We start from the raw sequence: 20,680 nt of genomic DNA, 5'->3' as shown, positions 1-20,680 counted from the left end.
GTGTTCATTAAGCACTTCCACAGTTGTTAACTGCGAGGTTTCTTAGCCAAGTTACCATATTTGCATTCGTATATCATGAGGCTAACACGATGATACTTTTATGCCCAGGGAAGTCGAGACGATTTCCAATCCGAAAATTGTCTAGACCGGCACCGGGAATCGAACCCAGCCACCCTCAGCATGGTCTTGCTTTGTAGCCGCGCGTCTTACCGCACGGCTAAGGAGGGCCCCATGATGGTATTATTTAAGCCTTAATTCTTATTTACCACAGAGTATGGCGGAAATTCGGTCACACCCCCTATGTGCTATGTATAGCTATTTTGGTTTTTCCGTGATACCACCGATAGCACATGTGGTCGATTTTTGGGAGATAGGTATGTCAAATATTTCTACCAATCAGCCGATGCATTTGGCTTCAAATCGCACTGATAACAGCCTAATCACAATCGCAAATTGAATAACTCTGATCCTGCACCGATGTTTATGAGATCATCAATCGTTCAGAGTGATGTGCGGATTTAAGGCTACTTCGGTCGCGGACTCATCTCGTTCGGTGCTTAGTGAGTGTTTGCATTTCGACAACAACAGATCCATCATACCCACACCACGCAAGTGAGGTATCGTACCAATCTTGATGAATATTTTTTTGATTTGATTTTTCGGCACGCGTTGATAGATTACTTCAGTTCGATAACGATTCTCAGTCAGCGATTGATAAGTAGCCCATAAAAAAGGGGACTGGTAATGACTGTAACCTGAATAAAAGCTCAATAGATACTCTCGAAACTGTGCGTCAAGTCAACCACTACTAAAACTGCTCTCTGCTTCTGCCCACCCAGATCATGACCGTCGTCAGTCGTATTTTGAGCGCTTCCAGCAAGATTCTCCTGTTGCCATCGCGAGGCATTGCCACAACACCAGTGTCTCACATAAAGCCCAGTGCCTTCAGTCAGATAGCCCAAAGTAGCAGTAAGCTTCGGAACGTGACCATGTTAGCAGAACGTAAACCTTTCTCGGCGGACTTTTTCTTCCGTCAGGTAAGTCCCCCATATTTCCATGGTCCAATCTGTGATTGCTAGTGAAAGTGCAACACTGCAACAGTGACATTAGTGCTGCAACAGGAATTCCTGTTACATTTTAAGGGAAAATGTTACGCGACAAAAGACTGTAGTGCTTAATTCAGGGAGATTTAAGGGCAGACTTGTGCGTGTACGTAACACAATTTCAAGATCAATTTTAGTGGAGAAAATAATTAATCTCATATAAAGATTATCGTTTCGTATTACGATTAGCACAAGTACTATCCTTAGTATTAGTGAGCTGTAAAATCAAGGACTAGTTTCAATAATTCAAGGTGTAAAAACCTTATTGTGAAATTTATAATTACCTGCGTCGTTAACTTTGTTGAAAACGCTGAGTCATGCCGATTTTGCAAATCTGTCTGAAAATGTGACGAAGTGGAAACGTTTCAGTCATTTATGAGAAATTGAGCAAACAATGTTAAATGATGTTCTGATGATGAAATATCTAAGGAATAATTTAAAAATATGCATTGAGATAGGAGGTTTCTAAATATCTTTAATGCGAATTATCACATTCAATTTTCACCTGCAGTTGCTCGGTTGTTGCAGGAATCTGACATCGAACGAAAATCTCATGTCCCTTTTATTCCAATACTGCGTTTGATGTTTTTGTTACGAATGTCCTTCAATAGGTGATTCGGAACAATTGATTGTTTTCTGCCATAAAAAATAATAAATCGTAAGCTTAATCAGAACATGAGTACTAAAATTAGAAATAGAATACACGATAAGAGGAAGACTGGCATTGTGGGAAACGAGCTTGATAGGCGTGCCAGTCTCCTGGTTAGCTCTCGGGTTAAAAATGTGATGGGTTTTAGTTTGACCTCCATGCCGGTACAACAGTATTGTGTTGCTGTATGCTAGTGGATTGTAGTAATATCTGTGGAGTTTATTCTAGCTGTAGGCAAGCGCGAGCCTCTGAAACACCTTATGCCACTGATGGTTCACTACGCGTGACTGACGATACATTTCCCGATTGCTTTGATTGCTAATGATGTGGCTGTCAGTTCTGGTTCGCATTAAGCCTACTTAGATGGTTTAGGAGTTATTGGATATTTGCTGCATATAGTAAACAACAAGTGCTATTTCGCTGCCACACATTTCCCCCCTTCTCAGGTATTTTTAATAAAAAAACACAAATACTTCGAAAGTAAAAAGTTTGTGTTTCTAACTACATTTGACACCATATCATACCTTAACTACAATGAGACGAAGTAGAATTAAACTTGTCAAAATATCATGACACGCACATATCAATCAAAATGTGACTTGGAAATCCGGTGACTTTTCGACTGTATTTTTTTTTAAATTTATTTTATTTATTTGTATTGTGTACTTCCAACTGACCAGTTAGGTCTTATTGAAATAAATTATTATATTCTAATGTCTTATCTGTTAGTTTCCGAATCTGAATTCTGAGATATCCAAGTACGATGCTTCAACTGACTAGATACCGCAAATATGTGAAATATAGGCAAAACAGCAATTTTGTTTACATCCCCATTCTCAACTCGACCTGTTTATTTCAATTTTCTTTAAGACTGTTCACTTCCTAAAGTTTATTATAGGTACATGGATTAGTTGTTCAAACACACCATTATATATGCATAATTATGTTGATTGAAACGATTAGCTACATCAGCAGTATTCTGCCACTGTACATAATGCAATTAAAGTATATAACTACTGTGTTGTAAGTATCTCAAGCGCCATTTTTGCTACAATACACCTGAGCGTGTCTTAGTGCACTAAATGCGAACACCTCTCGCCCTTATATAAATACTCACAACACTCACTAGCACTCAGCACATTATGTGAGCACCACTTGCGCTCATTAAAAAAAACCATACCGGACTGAGCTTTTTTAACCATAGTCAGACTGAGCCTTTTTAATGCGAGCACCACTCGCGATCTTTACGAACATCAGCAACACTAAGTCGCACTGAGCACTTTATGCGAGCACCACTCGCGCTCATTCAAAAAAATAAACCATACTAAGTCGTACTGAGCTTTTTTATGCGAGCACCACTCGCGCTCTTTACGAACATCAGCAACACTAAGTCGCACTGAGCACTTTATGCGAGCACCACTCGCGCTCATTAAAAAAATAAACCATACTAAGTCGTACTGAGCTTTTTTATGCGAGCACCACTCGCACTCTTTACGAACATCAGCAACACTAAGTCGCACTGAGCACTTTATGCGAGCACCACTCGCGCTCATTCAAAAAAATAAACCATACTAAGTCGTACTGAGCTTTTTTATGCGAGCACCACTCGCGCTCTTTACGAACATCAGCAACATTAAGTCGCACTGAGCACTTTAATTGAACCTACATATTAAAGATGTAAATTAATCGACGCATTTTGTTAGTACTGATATCAAAATTGATACCATTACCAGAAGAGTTAAGAGGGGTTGTGCTGATCCGCGACGAAGGATTGCAGAAATCGTTCTCAATAGATAACGAACAGCAATAAAAGAGGCAAAAACCTCTTCGAATCATAACCATAACAAGCCATGAAAACAAAACTATCGCACTTGTATACAAGTTGGAAACAAAATTGATTCTGATAGGCGGCCCCCACCGATGGGGTTTAATAAAACGCATTGTTTTCGCTCATTTGATGTTGGGGATCGCACATTTTTTCGCACAGCTGTGTAAAACAAGTTGAAATGCATGATCAGAACAGGTGCCCCCGCAATTGGGGCTTATTAAAAGAAATTTATCATGGGTTGTAGCCCCCCAAATCAGTTTATTTTCGTAACAGGTACCAGGTTGAATCTGCAACAGGTTGAATCTGGAAAAGCAATTTTGAGGGTTAGTTGAAGAATTAATTCTGTCGATTTCGTTGCATGATATGGATTCAAAACACCGTTCAAATCTAAGCCCATCTAGTGGACAAATATTGAAACTGTAACAAACATCCAAATTATTATTAGTGGCGCCTTTCAATGCATCTTAACACCTAAAGCATAACCACGTGATTGGGATGTAGAAATAAATACAACCAAGAAGTGGGGTACATCGCAAGGATTTGTTCGCACTCCAATACAAACAGGTTAAATTGAAAAAAATGTAAACTTTTCACTCTTTCATCGACTCACAGTTGAAATGAAATTTCCCGGCGATTCCAGATATGCCAATGCGGTCCGGTTTTAAATTCAACGCACAATCTTAAATATGTACTCACCATTGATACCCTTTTTTGTGCGAACACATCACTTCCACATTAGATAAACAACACAATTGCTCCCGCTTGCTTAAAACCAGATTCTAAGGGTAGTTTTTCTATTGAAAATCCAGCAGAATCGCCAAATGTGGAGTTTATTCTAGCTGTAGGCAAGCGGGAGCCTCTGAAACACCTTATGCCACTGATGGTTCACTACGCGTGACTGACGATACATTTCCCGATTGCTTTGATTGCCAATGATGTGGCTGTCAGTTCTGGTTCGCATTAAGCCTACTTAGATGGTTTAGGAGTTATTGGATATTTGCTGCATATAGTAAGCAACAAGTGCTATTTCGCTGCCACACAATATCAATGTTTTAGATTGTAAACAAGGTCATTCGCAACCTTTATGTTTTTAAAGCAGTATTCTGGTAATATTTAAGAACTTAATTTTTTTCAACATAATTTGAATAACCTAGTAAAAAATAAAAAATAAAAATAAAATAAAATAAAAATAAAATGAAATTCTGGTTTTGCTGCATCTTTTAACCGCTTAAATAATATTTAATAAATGTGTTTCGTAAATTGTAATCATGAGACATTATAATTTGGTTTGCGGATCATATCCTAATCCGTCCATAGTGTAATACATATCGTTATTGTACAATCCCGAAAGTCGATAGTGATGATGACGAATGAATAATTAATAATAGATACACATCATCTTGACACGGCTGTATAGGATACGGCGTATATATCAAAAAAGAAAAAAAACAGTTGTAATAATGATTATGTACCACATCTTATGTGAATAAATAATTAGGTTGATGGTACGGTAGTAAATGGTGTTTAGTGCATAAATGATTGCACTCATATGACTGTTACAAAGAACTATAACAACGATGTGCAAAATTATCCGAGCCAACTATCTTGAAATGCTGACAAATATGCAACAAATGTTAAGAGAACGGAGCTTGTTTATGGTTTTATTCTAAATAACTCTTACAAGCGATCATCTGCGATTAAAACTGCTTTATTATCGGAACATATTGTTCATTAGTTGAAACTACAAACGGTTTAGTCAGTAAACTAAGGGTAATTTTATTCAGTATGAGATGCCGGATTTGTTTCAAGGTGCTTTCCTGGCATCTTTTGTGCCGAAGATTATGTCACGGGATCAAGCCACAAGTTATTTTTTAACAACTAGTGGATTCCATGATGTACTAGTACAATGTAAACCGGAATTGACATATTCCAATAGCCGTTTACATTATGCTAATGTTGCACTAGTATTATCGGATAGTGCATTGTCCGCTAGAATATGTAACGGGCCATAAGCGACTGCCAACAATCTCATTGATATGTTGTCAGTTCTTTGAATATTAAGGCTGCACTGCGGCTCCAGGGGCACATTCAGCTCAATTCAGAAGATGCCTTCGCCTTCACAGCCTTTTTTATTACACGCCTGACAAAAAAGGAAGTGAACAAAAAGGAAAGGAATGTGGATCGGAGAAAAAAGGAAAAATTTGGAAAAGGGCCCTTGAAGAGGGCATACAACGCTTTAGCATACAATAATATCTCCTTACCGGTACAACGGGCTATGAACAGCAGAATACCCTGATGGTTCAGGTTTCTGGAGTCAATTTCACTAGCTAAGTGATTATCAAATATTAGGAAACGCAATTTCATTTTCATTTTGCATCGTATGGTGGGGCAATTAGAGCACAAGTCAATCCAAGGCCGATAATAGAGAGGGTAACGGCAGAAGCGTCCTTGCAGACCACTTGAACGCCATGGGGTAGGATAAGGATGGGTTGAAGAGAGGTTCGGATTTGGAATCGACTCGACACACTAATGCAAAATGAAATTGAATGCAAACTAGTCAATGATAAATGGTTAAAATGTTAATTTCAGATATATGACGCGGCACCAAACAAAAATAATCAACATGTGATACCACCACGACAGGATATGTCTTTAGTTGCCATCTCAGTGCTAATGGCGTACTCCCACCCATCGCATCAAGATCACATATCCGGGGGAGGGGTTTACCAAATATTTGGAAAGGCAATTGCGTATAAACTGGCCTGTTACATATCAGATGATATGAAGTTCCATGACCGGATTCCCAACTATCCGAAAACAAATGATTCAACGCGTTGAATTATTGCCATCTGATAGTTCAGTCGATAATGGTTTGTCAATTCCTTGACTAAGGCAGTGCAATTCTGTTTAGACAGATTAGCTAAATAGCTTGCTACTACCGGATATGGCTCCCGGGTGTACAATTTTGTTTGATAACATGAACCCAGACTGCTCCAATGCCGTTGGAATAGCTGATTGAGGACCAATAAAGTCATGTAATGCTACATTACGGGCCAACACATCAGCCAATTCGTTTCCAACTATGGAAAAATGGCTAGGTACCCATATAAGGTGTAAAGTATTAACTGAATTCAGTTCCTCAATTTGATTTCGACATGCGATTACTAACTCCGACCTTGAGTTGGCTGAAGCGAGAGTTTTAAAAACTACTTGTCTATCTGAACAGAAGTATATTACTTTGCCGATAATGGGTTGCTGTAGTGCGGAATGCACTCCACACATAATAGCAAATATTTCCGCATGAAAGACAGTGCAATGTCTACCTGAACTGTTCCAATCCAGCTCACGTGAAAAGACACCTGAACCTGCTCTACCTTCGAGGAGGGAGCCGTCAATGTAAGAAACAATGCAGTCCAACCAGCCCCCTGAAACGGCTGTCATCTGCATACAATTTGATTGAAGCCGAAAACTTGGTGCTAAACTTGGTGCTAGCTGTCAAGCAGTGGCTTTAAGCACGGAACACAGTGACGCATGCGACAATATCGCTCGAGGAGAGATTTAATTCGAATAAAAAATAAAGAAACAGTTTTTTTAAGCGCACCATCTAAAATATGTTTCATAAATGTATTGCAATAATATCTCTATAGCTGATTCGTTAATTTCAGATACACATGTTTCGTTATAGCGCAAAAGTTATCAGCACTGTATTTGTCACAATAACAAATACCAAATTATTATTAATAACAAATTTGTCAAGTCTGCCTGATACCCATGTCGATATCTTAACGGTTTGATAGATATCTAAAGGAATTTGACAAATATTTGGCATTGTGATAAAGAGTGGGCCTTGTATTTCTAATGCACCGTTCTGTTAAAAAACCAAAGTTTTGCATGTAGAATAAATAAGACTGCAAACCAATTAACTGATTGGTCAGCAATGATTTATTTTTCCTCCAAATTTAAGAACACTATTCTCGTTGGAATCTGAAGCAAAATAAAAAAAAACGCAGGTGTCTCCAGCAGTTTTCAGTTCATGTTTGAATTTTGTTTAAATAAATAAAATAATTATTTATTTTGCTGCATAGAAGTGCGGCGTAATTGCAAAGTGCATTGGTCTAAATTCCGTAGTTAAAATAACGCGTTCAATCGCCAAAACATACAAAATTTGAATCTCGTGATTCAATCTGCAGAAAATAGAACAAAGCTGTGCAATAGTGAATCTGAACTTAAATTAATCTGAGGCAGCTGCTGGGAGAATGCATGTTTCATATTCATATTAAAAATTAAATACAGCAGAACAATTTGAATCACTACTAATCTGATTTTATTTTTAGGTTACTTAGGATTCTTAAGGCCGGAGCACAATGGATACGTTGCGTTTGCGTTTGAGTTTGCGTTTTGTAATCCGTTTGATACGTTTTGTACTAAAATACAAAACGTACGCAAAACGGATAAGCAACCCACAATGCATACGGTTTTTGACAGTTGAGCAGTTAACATTTTCTTGGCGCTGTTGGGTTCCAAATAAGTTATTACGGAATGGATATATGTATCTCTGGCGCTCGAGATTTTGAGCTTATATTTATTTAGACAAGTTATTAAAGTATTCATAAAATTTGAAGGAGAATTAAAACTGAATTTTTGGACATTGGAGGATGGATGTTAATTAAAAATCGTGATTGATTCAGGTAATTCCTAGGCAAGTTTCTCCACAAGTCATTTCACAAATTTCTTGATATATTCCTCCGAGAATTCCTCCGCAAGCTCCTCCAGGAATTCCTTCATAAAATCGTCGTAGACTTCCTCCGAAGGTACCTCAAGATATTCTTCTGAAGCTTTCTCCAGAAATTTCTTCGGCAGTTTCTCCAGTAGATTCTCCACAAAATCCTCCAGAAGTTCCTCCGAGAGTTTATCCAGAAGTTTCTCCGTAAATTCTTCTTCAAGTTCCTCTAAGAATTACTCTGGAAGTACCTCCAGGAATTCCTCGAGAAATGCCTACAAAATTTCCTCCGGAAGTTTCTACAGGATATCCTTCAAAAATTTCGACATGAATTATAAATAGTTTATTTAAAAATTTCTTCGAAAATTCCTTCAAGAATATTTTGGGAAGTTTCTCCAAGAATTCCTCTGGAAGTTCCTTCAGGAATTTTTCTAAAATTTACTCAAAAAATTTCCTTTAGAAGTTTCTTTAGGGAGTCTGGAAATTTCTACAGGAATTCCTTCGGAAGTTAATACAAAAAATCATTCAGGAAGTTCTTCCAGAAACTTTCCCCCAGGAAATGCTCCGGAAGATCTTCCAAGGATTGCTCTGGAAGTTCATCCAGGAATTGCTCCAGAAGTTCCTTCAGGAATTGCTACGGAAGCTCCTCCAGGAATTCCTCCGGAAGTTCATCCAGAAATTCCTCCGGAAGTTTCTCCAGCAGTTCCCCCCGAAGTTTCATCAGTAATTCTCCTGCAAGTACCTCCAGGAAGAAATAACTTCGGAAGTTTCTATAAAGAATCCTACAGAAATTTTCGGAAGTTCCTCCAGAAATTCCTCTGGAAGTTCTTCCAGGAATTCCTCCACAAAATCCTTAACAATACAAAAAATCATTCGGAAAATCCTTCGAAAATTCCTCTAAAAAATCCTCCGGGAGTCCCTCCAGGAATTCCCCTGGAACTGCCTCCAAGAATTCCCCCAGAAATTTCTCAAACATTTCCTCTGGAAGTTTCTCCAGCAGTTCCTCCACCCTCCCAGTTTCTCCAGTAATTCCGCTGGAAGTACCTGAAGGAATTCCCCCAGAAATTCCACAAACATTAACTTTTTGGAAGTTCCTCCGGAAATTCCTCAGGAAATTCCTCCAGAAATTCCTCTAGAAATTTTCTACAGAAATTCTTTCGGAACTTTCTGCAAAAAATCATTCGGAAAATCCTCCGAAAATTTCTCTAAAAATTACTCCGGGAGTCCCGCCAGGAATTTCCCTGTAACTGCCTCCAAGAATTCCCCCAGAAATTCCTTCGGAAGTTTCTAAGAATTCCTCTTGAAGTTTCTCCAGGAATTCCTCCGGAAGTTCCTCCAGGAATTCTTCTAAAAATTCCACAAAAATGTCCTTCTGAAGTTTCTATAGGGACTTCTCCAGAAATTGCTACAGAAATTCTTTCGGAAATTTTCTACTAAAAATCATTCGGAAAATGCTCTGAAAAATTCTCTAGGAATTCATCCAGAAGTTCCTCCAGGAATTGCTTCAGAACTTCCTCCAGGAATTGCTTCAGAAGTTCCTTCAGGATTTCCTCCCGTAGTTCCTCCAGGAATTCCTCCGGAAGTTCCTCCAGGAATTCCTCCGGAAGTTCCTCCAAGAATTCCTCCTGAAGTTCCTCCAGGAATTCCTCCTGAAGTTCCTCCAGGAAGTCTTCCTGAAGTTCCTCCAGGAATTCCTCCTGAATTCCTCCAGGAATTCCTCGAGAAGTTCCGCCAGAAATTTCTTCGAAATTTCCTTCAGAAATTCCTCTGGAAGTTTCTTAAGGAAATCCTCCGCAAGTTCCTTCAGGAATTCCTCCGGAAGTTCTTTCAATAATTCTTCTGAAGGTTCCTTGAGGAATTCCTCCAAAAGTTCCTACAGGAATTTCTCCGGAAGTTCTTTCTGGAATTTCTCCAGACGGAAGTTTTTCCAGGAATTCCCCGGGAAGTTCCTTCAGGAATTCTCGGGCATGTGTCCTTCAGGAATTGTTCCGGAAGCTCCTGCAGGAAATATTCCGAAAATTGCTGCTGAAACTCCTCAGGAAGATCCTTAAAAAATTTCTCCGGTACTTCCGTCAGGAATTTATACGAAAGTTCCTTCAGGATTTCTTCCAAAAGTTCCTTCAGGAATTCCTACGAAAGTTTCTCCGGGAATTCCTTAGAAATAATCTTTATGAATTCCTCCGCAATTTCCTCCAGGAATTTCTCCGGAAGTTCCTTCAGGAGTTTCTCCGGAAGTTCCTTCATGAATTCCTCCAAAAGTTCCTTCAGAAATTACTCAGGAAGTTACTTCAGGAAATCCTCCGCAAGTTCCTTCAGGAATTCCTTCGGAAGTTCTTTAAATAATTCTTCCGGAAGTTCCTTTAGGAATTCCTCCGGAAATTCCTTGGGGAATCTTTGGAGAAACTTCCGGAGAAATATATGGAGGAATTTCCAGAGGAATTCTTGTAGGAAGTTTTCTTGAGGATTCCCTATAGAAACTTCCGAAGGAAATATATGACGAGTTTCTAGAGGAGTTCTTTGAGGAACTTCCAGAAAAATTCCTGGAAAAACTCCGAGGAGAACTTCTGGAGAAACTCCGAGACGAGCTCTTGGAGGCACTTCCGGAGGAATTCCTAGGGGAACTTTCGGAGGATTTCCTGGAGGAACTTCCGGAATAATTTCTGGAGGAACTTCCGGAGGAATTCCTGGAGGAACTTCCGGAAGAATTCCTGGAGGAACTTCCGGAAGAATTCCTTGTGGAACTTCCGGAAGAATTCCTTGTGAAACCTCCGATGGAATTGCTGGAGGAACTTCCGGAGGATTTCCTGGAGGAACTTCTGGAGGAATTCCCGGAGGAGCTTCCGACGGAAGAATTCGTGGAGAACTTCCGCACGAATTCCTGGAGGCACTTCCCGACGAATTCCTGGAGGAACTTCCGAACTAATTCCTGGAGGAACTTCCGGAGGAATTCCTTTGGGATCTTCCGGACGAATTCCTTTGGAAACTTCCGGACGAATTCCTGGAGGAACTTCCGGACGAATTCCTGAAGGAACTTCCGGAGGAATTTCTGGAGGAACTTTCGGAGGAATTCCTGGAGGACATTCGGAGGAATTCCTGGAGGACATTCCGGAGGAATTCCTGGAGGAACTTCCGGAGGAACTTCCAGAGGAATTCCTGGAGGAACTTCGGGAGGAATTCCTGGAGGAACTTCGGGAGGAATTCCTGGAGGAACTTTGGGAGGAATTCCTGGAGGAACTTCCGAAGGAATTCCTGGAGGAACTTCCGAAGGAATTCCTGGAGGAACTTCCGAAGGAATTCCTGGAGGAACTTCCGAAGGAATTCCTGGAGGAACTTCCTAAGGAATTCCTGGAGGAACTTCCTAAGGAATTCCTGGAGGAACTTCCTAAGGAATTCCTGGAGGAACTTCCTAAGGAATTCCTGGAAGAACTTCCTAAGGAATTCCTGGAGGAACTTCCTAAGGAATTCCTGGAGGAACTTCCGGAGGAATTCCTAGAGGAACTTCCGGAGGAATTCTTGGAGGAAGTTCCAGAGGAATTCCTGGAGGAACTTCCAGAGGAATTCCTGGAGGAACTTCCAGAGGAATTCCTGGAGGAACTTCCAGAGGAATTCCTGGAGGAACTTCCGGACGAATTCTTGGAGGAACTTCCGAACTAATTCCTGGAGGAACTTCCGAACGAATTCCTGGAGGAACTTCTGGAGGAATCCTTGGAGGGACTTCCGGAGGATTTCTTGGAGGAACTTCCGGGGGAATTCATGTAGGAACTTCCAGGAAAATCCTGGAAGATCTTTAGGGGAGCTCCTGGGGAGCTTACGGAGGAATTTTCTGGAAGCACTTCCGTAGGAATTTTCTGGAGGAACTTCCGGAATAATTCTTTGAGGAACTTGTGGAGGAATTCTTGAAGGAACTCCGGGGTAATTCCTCAAGGAACTTCCAGAGGAATTCCTGGAGGAATTACCGGAGGAATTCCTGGTGGAATTTTTGTTGGATTAACCGAAGGGTTTTTGTAGAAACTTCCGAAGCAATTCCTGAACAGGGAATTTCCTGGATGATCTTCAGGCGGAACTCCTGGAGGAACTTCCGGAGGAATTCCTGGAGGAATTTTCACAATAATTCTTGGAGGACCTTCTGAAAAAATTTGCGGAAGAACTTTTTGAGGAATTTTCAGAGAACTTCCGGAGAAATTCTTGGAAGCACTTCCGGAGGAATTCCTGGAGGCACTTCAAATTCCTTACGATTCACCTTGTAAATCTCTCATGTGAAACTTTCTTGGATTTTCCGTTGAAATCTCTTTTAATTAAAATTTCCAATTGAAATTTCATACAATATCCCATGCAAACCCCTTACAATTTCCCATGAGAAACACTAACAGTTTCTCATAGTAATTCCTTGCAATTCCTTTTGGAAATTTGTTTCAATTTCCCATTGATGTTCTTAATAATTTTTCCTAACAGTTTCTTATTGAATTTTCTTACAATTACGTTCACAATTTGCCATGGAAATTTCTTCGAATTGCCCTATGATACTTTTAACAATACTCTGTTGATATTCCCAACAGTTTCTCATGGATATTCCTTACAAATTCTCATAAAATTCTTTAGAATTCTCGCTTAACTTTTAAAAGGACCTAAGTAACATTTTTTTCATGAATTAATTTAAATAGCGCAATCAACAGAACAACATGAAAGCTATTGATTGCGCTATTCAAATTAATTCATGAAAAAAATGTTACTTAGGTCCTTTTGAAAAGTTAAGCGATAATTCCCCATTAAAATTCGTTACAAATTTACTAGCAGTTTGCCAGTTGAAATCCCTCAAATGTTCCTTCCTCTAGAAATTTCAATGGAAATTCCATACAATTCTCCAAGGTTTCTCATTGAAGTTTCTCTCCGTTCATGGTTTTCTATAGACACTCCACAATTTTTTTCATAAAAAAATCCCATAACAGTTTCTCATGGAAATTCCTAACAATTTCCCATAAAATCCCATATAATTTTCCTTAAAAATTCCATTCTATTTTCAATAGGGATCGCTTGTAATTGCCATTGGTATTATTTAAATAATTTCTATGGAAATTTCATACATTTTTCTATGGAAATTCCTAACAATTTTCGATGGAAATCCCTATCAGATGCTAATGGGAAATTCTTACAAATGCCCGAAGAAATTCCTTCCATTTCCCGTTTAAATTCCTCGCAATTTCGTGTGGAAGCTCCTTACAATTTCCCCTGAAAAATTCTTACAAAATTTTCCACGAACATTTCTTACAATTTCCCAGGAAATTTCCTTAGAGTTTTCCGAGGAAATTCTTTTGAATTACCCGTTGCAACTCTTTATAATTTCCTTAGAAACATACTTACATTTTCCCATAGAAATTCAACATATTCATTTAAGTTTTATCTCCTTGAAATTTTCAATGAAAAATCCTTGCAATTTCCAGTGGAAGTAAAAATGAATCACCATTTTCTCGTGATTTGTTTATTTTTTGACGCAAACCTGTCCGCAAAGTTTGAGATTGCTCAAATGGTGCGGACAGGTTTGCGGTTTACTTTGCGTTTAGTACAATCCGCAAACTCATTCCGGATGCATTGTGCGTTGCTACGTTTGACTGCATGTATTCAAACTAGCTGTCAAATTTCCGGATTGCCTTCCGGATCCATTGTGCGCCGGCCTTTAGGATTAACTCATAATCGACAAAAATTCAAATGTTACACATTTGCGACATGAGCAGTAACTAAAAAAACTTTTTTCCGGTGCATGATCATTGGCAGCTAAGTCCATTATGCTTCAAAAAAGCTATTATTATGTCAACACACAAATGGTCCAGTTTAAAGCATAATTTTATCTACAATGCGACATCCACTTCCAGTTGGATCAGATCAAATATAAAGAAAAAAGGTTCCAATAGTGTTTCATAAAACACCTGTCGATGGCACGTACAATGACTAAGTAGATTAATTTAACTTAGTTTCGACGCCCACATTATAGTGAGAAGTTTGTAACCAAAGAGCTAATGCGTCAAGATCAAATAGATGAATTGAGTTCGTCAACTGAAAAGTAGATGTGCTGTCTCACATCTCATAGAGGCAGTTCAATAATTATCGAATAACCCTGTTTGCAGAGCAAGATTACTTTTGATAGATTTACGTTTTAATGGTTTTGGGAGGTGCACCAGCCTTTTTCAAGACTGGGTATTTTTTAAATCTTCGAACTGGCGCTTTCAAGTTTAGGGTAAATGTTGCATTTTGAACCACTAGAGGAAGTGCTACCCAATATCCGCTTATATCTTTCAAATGAGACGTATGATACAAGCTAAAATCACATAATTTCATAGATGTAAGTCTTATTTATGAAAAGGAAGTTTGAAATGGGCATCGGATGTTTACAAATCGCTGAGATTTTTAATAATCTGAAATGAAAATATTCTTTGTTTTGGAAAGTGCAACATATTTTGGACCCCCAAATGTACACATTTTGGACACCCCCCTTTTAGGCTGTTCAAAAATTAATTTTCAATTTGCACAGGACATTTGAGCTAAAGCAAAGTCTTATCTTTCGATTGACATGCTTCAATGAGAAGATTGCAGCGATTCAAATTTGCAATTTGCAATTGCAAATTTAAAACGGAAAGCAGTACGGGGTTGGACTTTTCTCATACTGCGTATCAAGTGTGATATCACAAAATAAAATTTGAAATCGAAAAATTGCGTTTATTATGCAGTAGAAGGAAAGTCCAGCCCCGTACTGCTAACCGTTTTTAATTAAATTGCTCCTAAAATTTTTGAAAAGAGTTTTAAAAAACTTCCCGTATGTTTCCTCGTGCATTTTTTTTTTCAAATATTATCCTTAGACTTCTTCATCTTCATGCAACCTTTATTCGCCAATAATGATAAATTCATGAGGATGATGATGATCACTGCGATGACAAACGACACAAGACAAACGTCAAATAGATTGCACCTAACCAGAACATGTTAAATTGTGGCGGCTATCGAAATTAATTTATTGGTTTTTTCGGTGATAATTTCTGCTGATTTTGATGATAAATATATTGTGGCAGCTATTACCGCAAGTAAAATGTTGAATTAATGACGAAAACAGAACAATGTAACTTAAGTTATTGAAATTTAAATTTTCACGATCGATTTGCGATACATAATTAAATACCTGCGCGAAATGTACGGTACAATATGAACGGAGCTTTAAACTTCAAGAACACCACTAGCGCCACACCAACAAACGGTGGCTTCAAGAACTAGTGCTTGTTTCACGGGGTTGAGTCCAACATACTTCTCTCCAAATAACCAGATGTCTACTCATCTCGCGAGGGGAATTGTGTTGAAAATTTCCTCTAAGGAAAACGTGTGTGAGATCACTTGAAACAAGGACAGTTTTGTCCCAATACCATAAGCGCTAACAACGAATTGTGTATGTGTGTGTAGAACTGCGGTTTACAAGATTCTCTTCCATAAAATCGAATACCGATAATCAGTAAGTAGAAGAAAATGCTTCTTGTTTGAGATGTATGGGCAGATGTATGGGCGAAGAGAACGCACCAGTCATTTCCATTAGGCACATTCTTTAAAGATGGTCTAGTTTAGACTGAATTGTCCTCACTTCACCTTTTACCATCATACAAGACATCCATAAGCCAAAATTGGTAGTACAACTGTTCTGTAAATCCATTTGATATATTTGGGTTTAAGACCCCAAATCTTATCAAAGGTTCGTCGGCATTGGCCGAAAGCCATACACGCCTTTTTGATTCTAAACTCAATGTTAGGTGTCCAGGAAAGCTCGAAATCAAGAATTAGACCCCTCAGACCGCATCGTGCTTTCGTGCTGTGCGGTTCTTTCTCTCTTTGCGGAAGGAAGTTTTTAATACTACCCGAAGCTATTTTAATTTCAACGGTGCTTCTTAGCGCTATTTGTACCCACTGATCCCGTAACGATCTTTGCAAGGACCCGTGCCTTCGTTTTACGTTGGACCCGTTTGCGGAAGTAAAATTCCGACAAGCGGTGGTAATCCTGCAGGGACACCGTTCTGGGAAAAAACCTCTTAGAAGGTCACGTCTCCACGCTCAGCAATGAGTATTAACAAAAACAAGAGGAAGGGAGAGTCTCTGAATTCTCCACTTCCTTCAAAGAAACAAGGTTTCAAGACCGTCCTGCCCAAGCGCGGAAAAAATAGAAGGAAGCTGGAGAATTCAGATATTCCTTCTAACTCTAATATCGGAAATAATTCTTCTCCAATCGAACTGAGCAATCAGTTCGATTTGATTAATGATGAAATTGAGCAAATCGAATCTACCTCTAGCCCAGGTGATTCGATTCATGCGAAAAGCAAAGGATTCCGCCAATTGTGGTATCTGTTGCCGAGTTTTCTGGCTTCCGGAATGAGATTTTGAGTAACCTTCAGGGGATCAAGGTTTCATTTCAGATTGCTAGGAAGGGTGACTGCCGCGTTTTGCCGGGATCCTTTGACGATCGCAAACGTCTTCTTCACTATTTAACTGAGAAGCGCCATAAATTCTTCACATACGACGACAAAACTGAGCGATTGTTCAAAGTCGTCTTGAAAGGTCTCCCCAGTGATGACAAATCACTGGATGAGATTAAAATTGAAATTTCTCAATTACTTGGATTTTCACCAGTCCAAGTAATTAAGATGAAAAAGAAATCCCATTCTGGTACTTCCCAGAGGGCATTTCTCAAGAATTTTATTTAGTTCATTTTAACAAAAGTGAACTAAATAATATGAAAAGTTTGGAAAAGGCCTGTATTATGTCTCATGTCCGTGTTACATGGGAACATTTCCGCAGGCCTGGGGAAATTTCAAAACCCTACCCAGTGCCGTAAGTGCCAAAAGTGGGGTCATGGAACCAAACATTGTCACATGGATGCTAAATGCATGATTTGTGGTGGAACCTCTCACGCCAAGGACGCATGTTCTGTGAGAGAAGATTCCAATAAATTTAAGTGCGCAAACTGTGGGGGCAATCATAAATCCAATTTCTGGGAATGCCCTTCACGCAAAAGTTTTGAATTCCCGTGCAAAATTGATGACGGAAATTCCAATCGGATCCCAGATTCGACGGGTAGAAATTTTTCAAACGCTCAAATTTCGAAACCGGTTACCGGTCGAGCAATTCATACCCACCACAATTCTCAAACAAATTTTGCCGCTCGTCAACGGGTAGCAAGCACTTCAGTAAATTCCAATTTTTCGAATGTACCTACGTATGCAAACATCGCTGCTGGTAGACAAAATTTCTCTTCTCAAAATGAGGTTTATACCCATGTCCCAACGGAAAATAACGGTCATGTTGCCGATTCAGGTAGCATGACTGCTTCCGATTTTGATTTTTTAACTGAACAATTGCATCACATGATTGATGCAATGTTCAAAGCAAATACCATACCAGAAGCTGTTCAGGTTGGTATAAAGTACACACAAAAAATTGTTATCGGACTCCGTTTCAATGGATCCAAATAATTGTGTGAAAGTTCTAAATTGGAATGCCCGCTCTCTAAAGGGTAAGATAGATGAATTATTCAACTTCCTTTCAGTTCATAATGTGCATATTGCCATTATAACTGAAACGTATTTAAAACCAGGACTCTCCATTAAAAGAGATCCAAACTATTTTATCTACAGAAATGATCGTCTTGACAGCGCCTGTGGTGGGGTCGCCATTGTCATTAATAGACGTATCAAACATAAATTATTTTCTTCGTTTGAAACCAAAGTTTTGAAACCTTGGGAGTTTCTGTTGAAACAAATTTTGGACAATTTTCCTTCATTGCAGCCTACTTGCCTTTTCAATGCAATGGGCAGCAAAAGAATTTGTTGAAAGCTGATCTTCAAATTCTGACTCGCAACAAATCAAAATTCTTCGTAATTGGTGACTTCAATGCCAAACACCGTTCATGGAATAATGCTCAAAGCAATTCCAATGGTAAAATTTTATTTGAAGATTGTTCTGCGGGATATTATACTATTCAATATCCCAATGGACCAACTTGTTTTTCTTCCAGTCGAAATCCTTCTACAATTGATTTAGTTTTAACGGATTCAAGTCAGCTGTGTGGCCAATTGGTAACTCATGCTGACTTTGACTCTGATCACCTTCCTGTGACATTTGAAATCTCACAAGAAGCCATATATAATCCAATCAGCTCTACTTTCAATTATCATAGAGCTGATTGGGATTTCTCAAAACGTATATCGATAGGAATTTTGATGTTGATATTCCTCTCGATACCAAAAGTGATATTGATAATGCTCTCGTATCTTTGACAAATTTAATTGTCGAAGCCAGAGGCATTGCAATTCCGAAATGTGAAGTTAAATTCAACTCCATTATTATTGACGACGATCTTCAGCTACTGATCCGTCTTAAAAATGTGAGAAGAAGGCAATACCAAAGAACTCGCGATCCCGCGTTGAAAGTTATTTGGCGAGATTTGCAAAATGAAATTGAAAAACGTTTCGCTATTCTGAGAAATACCAACTTTGAGAATAATGTCTCGAAGTTGAATCCCAGTTCGAAACCCTTTTGGAAATTAACAAAAATTCTTAAAAAACCTCAAAAGCCAATTCCAGCGCTTAAAGAGGGAAATAAAATTTTATTAACAAATGGCGAAAAGGCTCAAAAACTTGCTCAGCAGTTCGAGAGTGCCCATAATTTTAGTCTAGGTCTCACTAGTCCAATTGAGGATCAGGTTACACGGAGCTTCGAAGACATTCTCAATCAAGAGAATGTTTTCGACCCTTCATTGGGAACCAATTTGGATGAAGTGAGATCTATTACTAGAAAATTTAAAAGCATGAAAGCCCCGGGTCATGATGGTATTTTCTACATACTTATCAAAAAACTTCCTGAGAGCTCTTTATCCTTTTGGTTCATTTATTTAACAAATGTTTTCAATTGGCATACTTTCCAAATAAATGAAAAAATGCCAAAGTTGTTCAAATTTTGAAGCCGGACAAAACTCCAGCTGGGGCTTCTAGTTACCGCCCAATCAGTTTGCTTTCTTCAATAAGCAAACTGTTTGAAAAGATTATTATAAATAGAATGATGGTTCATATTAATGACAATTCTATTTCTGCTGATGAGCAATTTGGTTTTCGCCATGGGCATTCAACCACTCATCAGTTATCAAGAGTTACGAACTTAATTCGGCTCAACAAATCTGAAGATATTCGACTGGAGTTGCTCTTCTTGATATAGAAAAATCATTTGACAGTGCTTGACATGAAGGTTTGATTGTAAAATTGATGAATTTTAATTTTAGTACTTTATTAAACTGATCCAAAATTACTTGTCAGATCGCTCACTGCAGATAAACTATCATAATTCGAAATCTGATAGATTACCTGTAAGGGCTGGTGTCCGCCAAGGCAGCATACTGGGGCCCATATTGTATAACATTTTTACTTCTGACTTACCTGATTTACCACCAGGGTGTCAAAAATCTTTGTTTGCAGATGACACGGGCCTTTCAGCCAAAGGGCGAAGCCTTCGTGTCATTTGTAGTAGATTGCAAAAAGTTTGGATGTTTTCTCCACTTACTTGCAAAATGGAAAATTTCCCGAATGCTTCCAAAACGCAGCTTATAATTTTCCCACATAAGCCGAGAGCTTCTTATTTGAAACCTTCTAGCAGACATATTGTCACTATGAATGGGGTTCCAATTAATTGGTCTAGCGAAGCTAAATATTTAGGTCTTCTGCTAGATCAAAATTAACTTTAAAAATCACATTGAAGGCCTTCAAGCCAAATGTAACAAATATATTAAGTGCCTATATCCACTTATAAACAGAAAATCAAAACTTTGTCTTAAGAACAAACTTTTGATTTACAAACAAATTTTAGACCTGCCATGTTGTATGCTGTGCCAACATGGGCGAGTTGCTGCAATACCAGAAAGAAGGCACTCCAGAGGATTCAAAATAAAATTTTGAAAATGATTCTGAAGTTGCCTCCGTGGTAGAGTACCAATGAACTTCATAGAATTTCTAATATTGAGACATTGCAACAAATGTCCAACAAAATAATTTCTAATTTTAGACAAAAATCGTTGCAATCTTCTATTGCAACGATTAACTCCTTGTACCCTTAGTATACAATAGGTTAAGTTTAGTTTAAGTTGAAAACATTGTAATTCCTACATGGTTCAATTCAACCAGAGGAAAAAATTCTAACTGCCAGAGGCAATTGAAATGTATTAATAATAACGAAAAGCGTAACATAGCAAATAAGGATGATAGTGTTAAGAAAACACGGAACACCTAGTCTAAGAGATGAATGCATGTATTAGATAATTAGCAAATAAAATTAGTTAAAAAAAAAAAAAAGAATTAGACCCACATACCTTA

At 38.6% G+C, this 20,680-nt stretch overlaps 1 protein-coding gene across 4 annotated transcripts in view; it reads left to right on the top strand.

Moving 5' to 3' along the window:
- The first annotated feature begins 279 nt into the window (after nucleotides 1–279).
- The window catches only part of LOC134219738 (persulfide dioxygenase ETHE1, mitochondrial-like), a 39,286-nt gene continuing 18,885 nt past the window's right edge, over nucleotides 280–20,680 (top strand). The window contains exons 1-2 of one of the 4 annotated variants that reach the window (XM_062698597.1): nucleotides 280–374; nucleotides 840–1,037. In XM_062698597.1, the coding sequence (XP_062554581.1) occupies nucleotides 843–1,037 (195 nt within the window). In that variant the 5' untranslated portion in view covers nucleotides 280–374; nucleotides 840–842. Of the gene's footprint in view, nucleotides 375–433; nucleotides 742–839; nucleotides 1,038–20,680 lie in introns of those variants that run through there. The other 3 variants (XM_062698598.1, XM_062698595.1, XM_062698596.1) reach the window with 3 other exon arrangements.

Source organism: Armigeres subalbatus, chromosome 3 (assembly GCF_024139115.2).
Source record: "Armigeres subalbatus isolate Guangzhou_Male chromosome 3, GZ_Asu_2, whole genome shotgun sequence".
Taxonomy (NCBI): domain Eukaryota; kingdom Metazoa; phylum Arthropoda; class Insecta; order Diptera; family Culicidae; genus Armigeres; species Armigeres subalbatus.
Note: the sequence above shows the minus strand (reverse complement) of the source record. Positions and strands in the feature narration are given on the sequence as shown.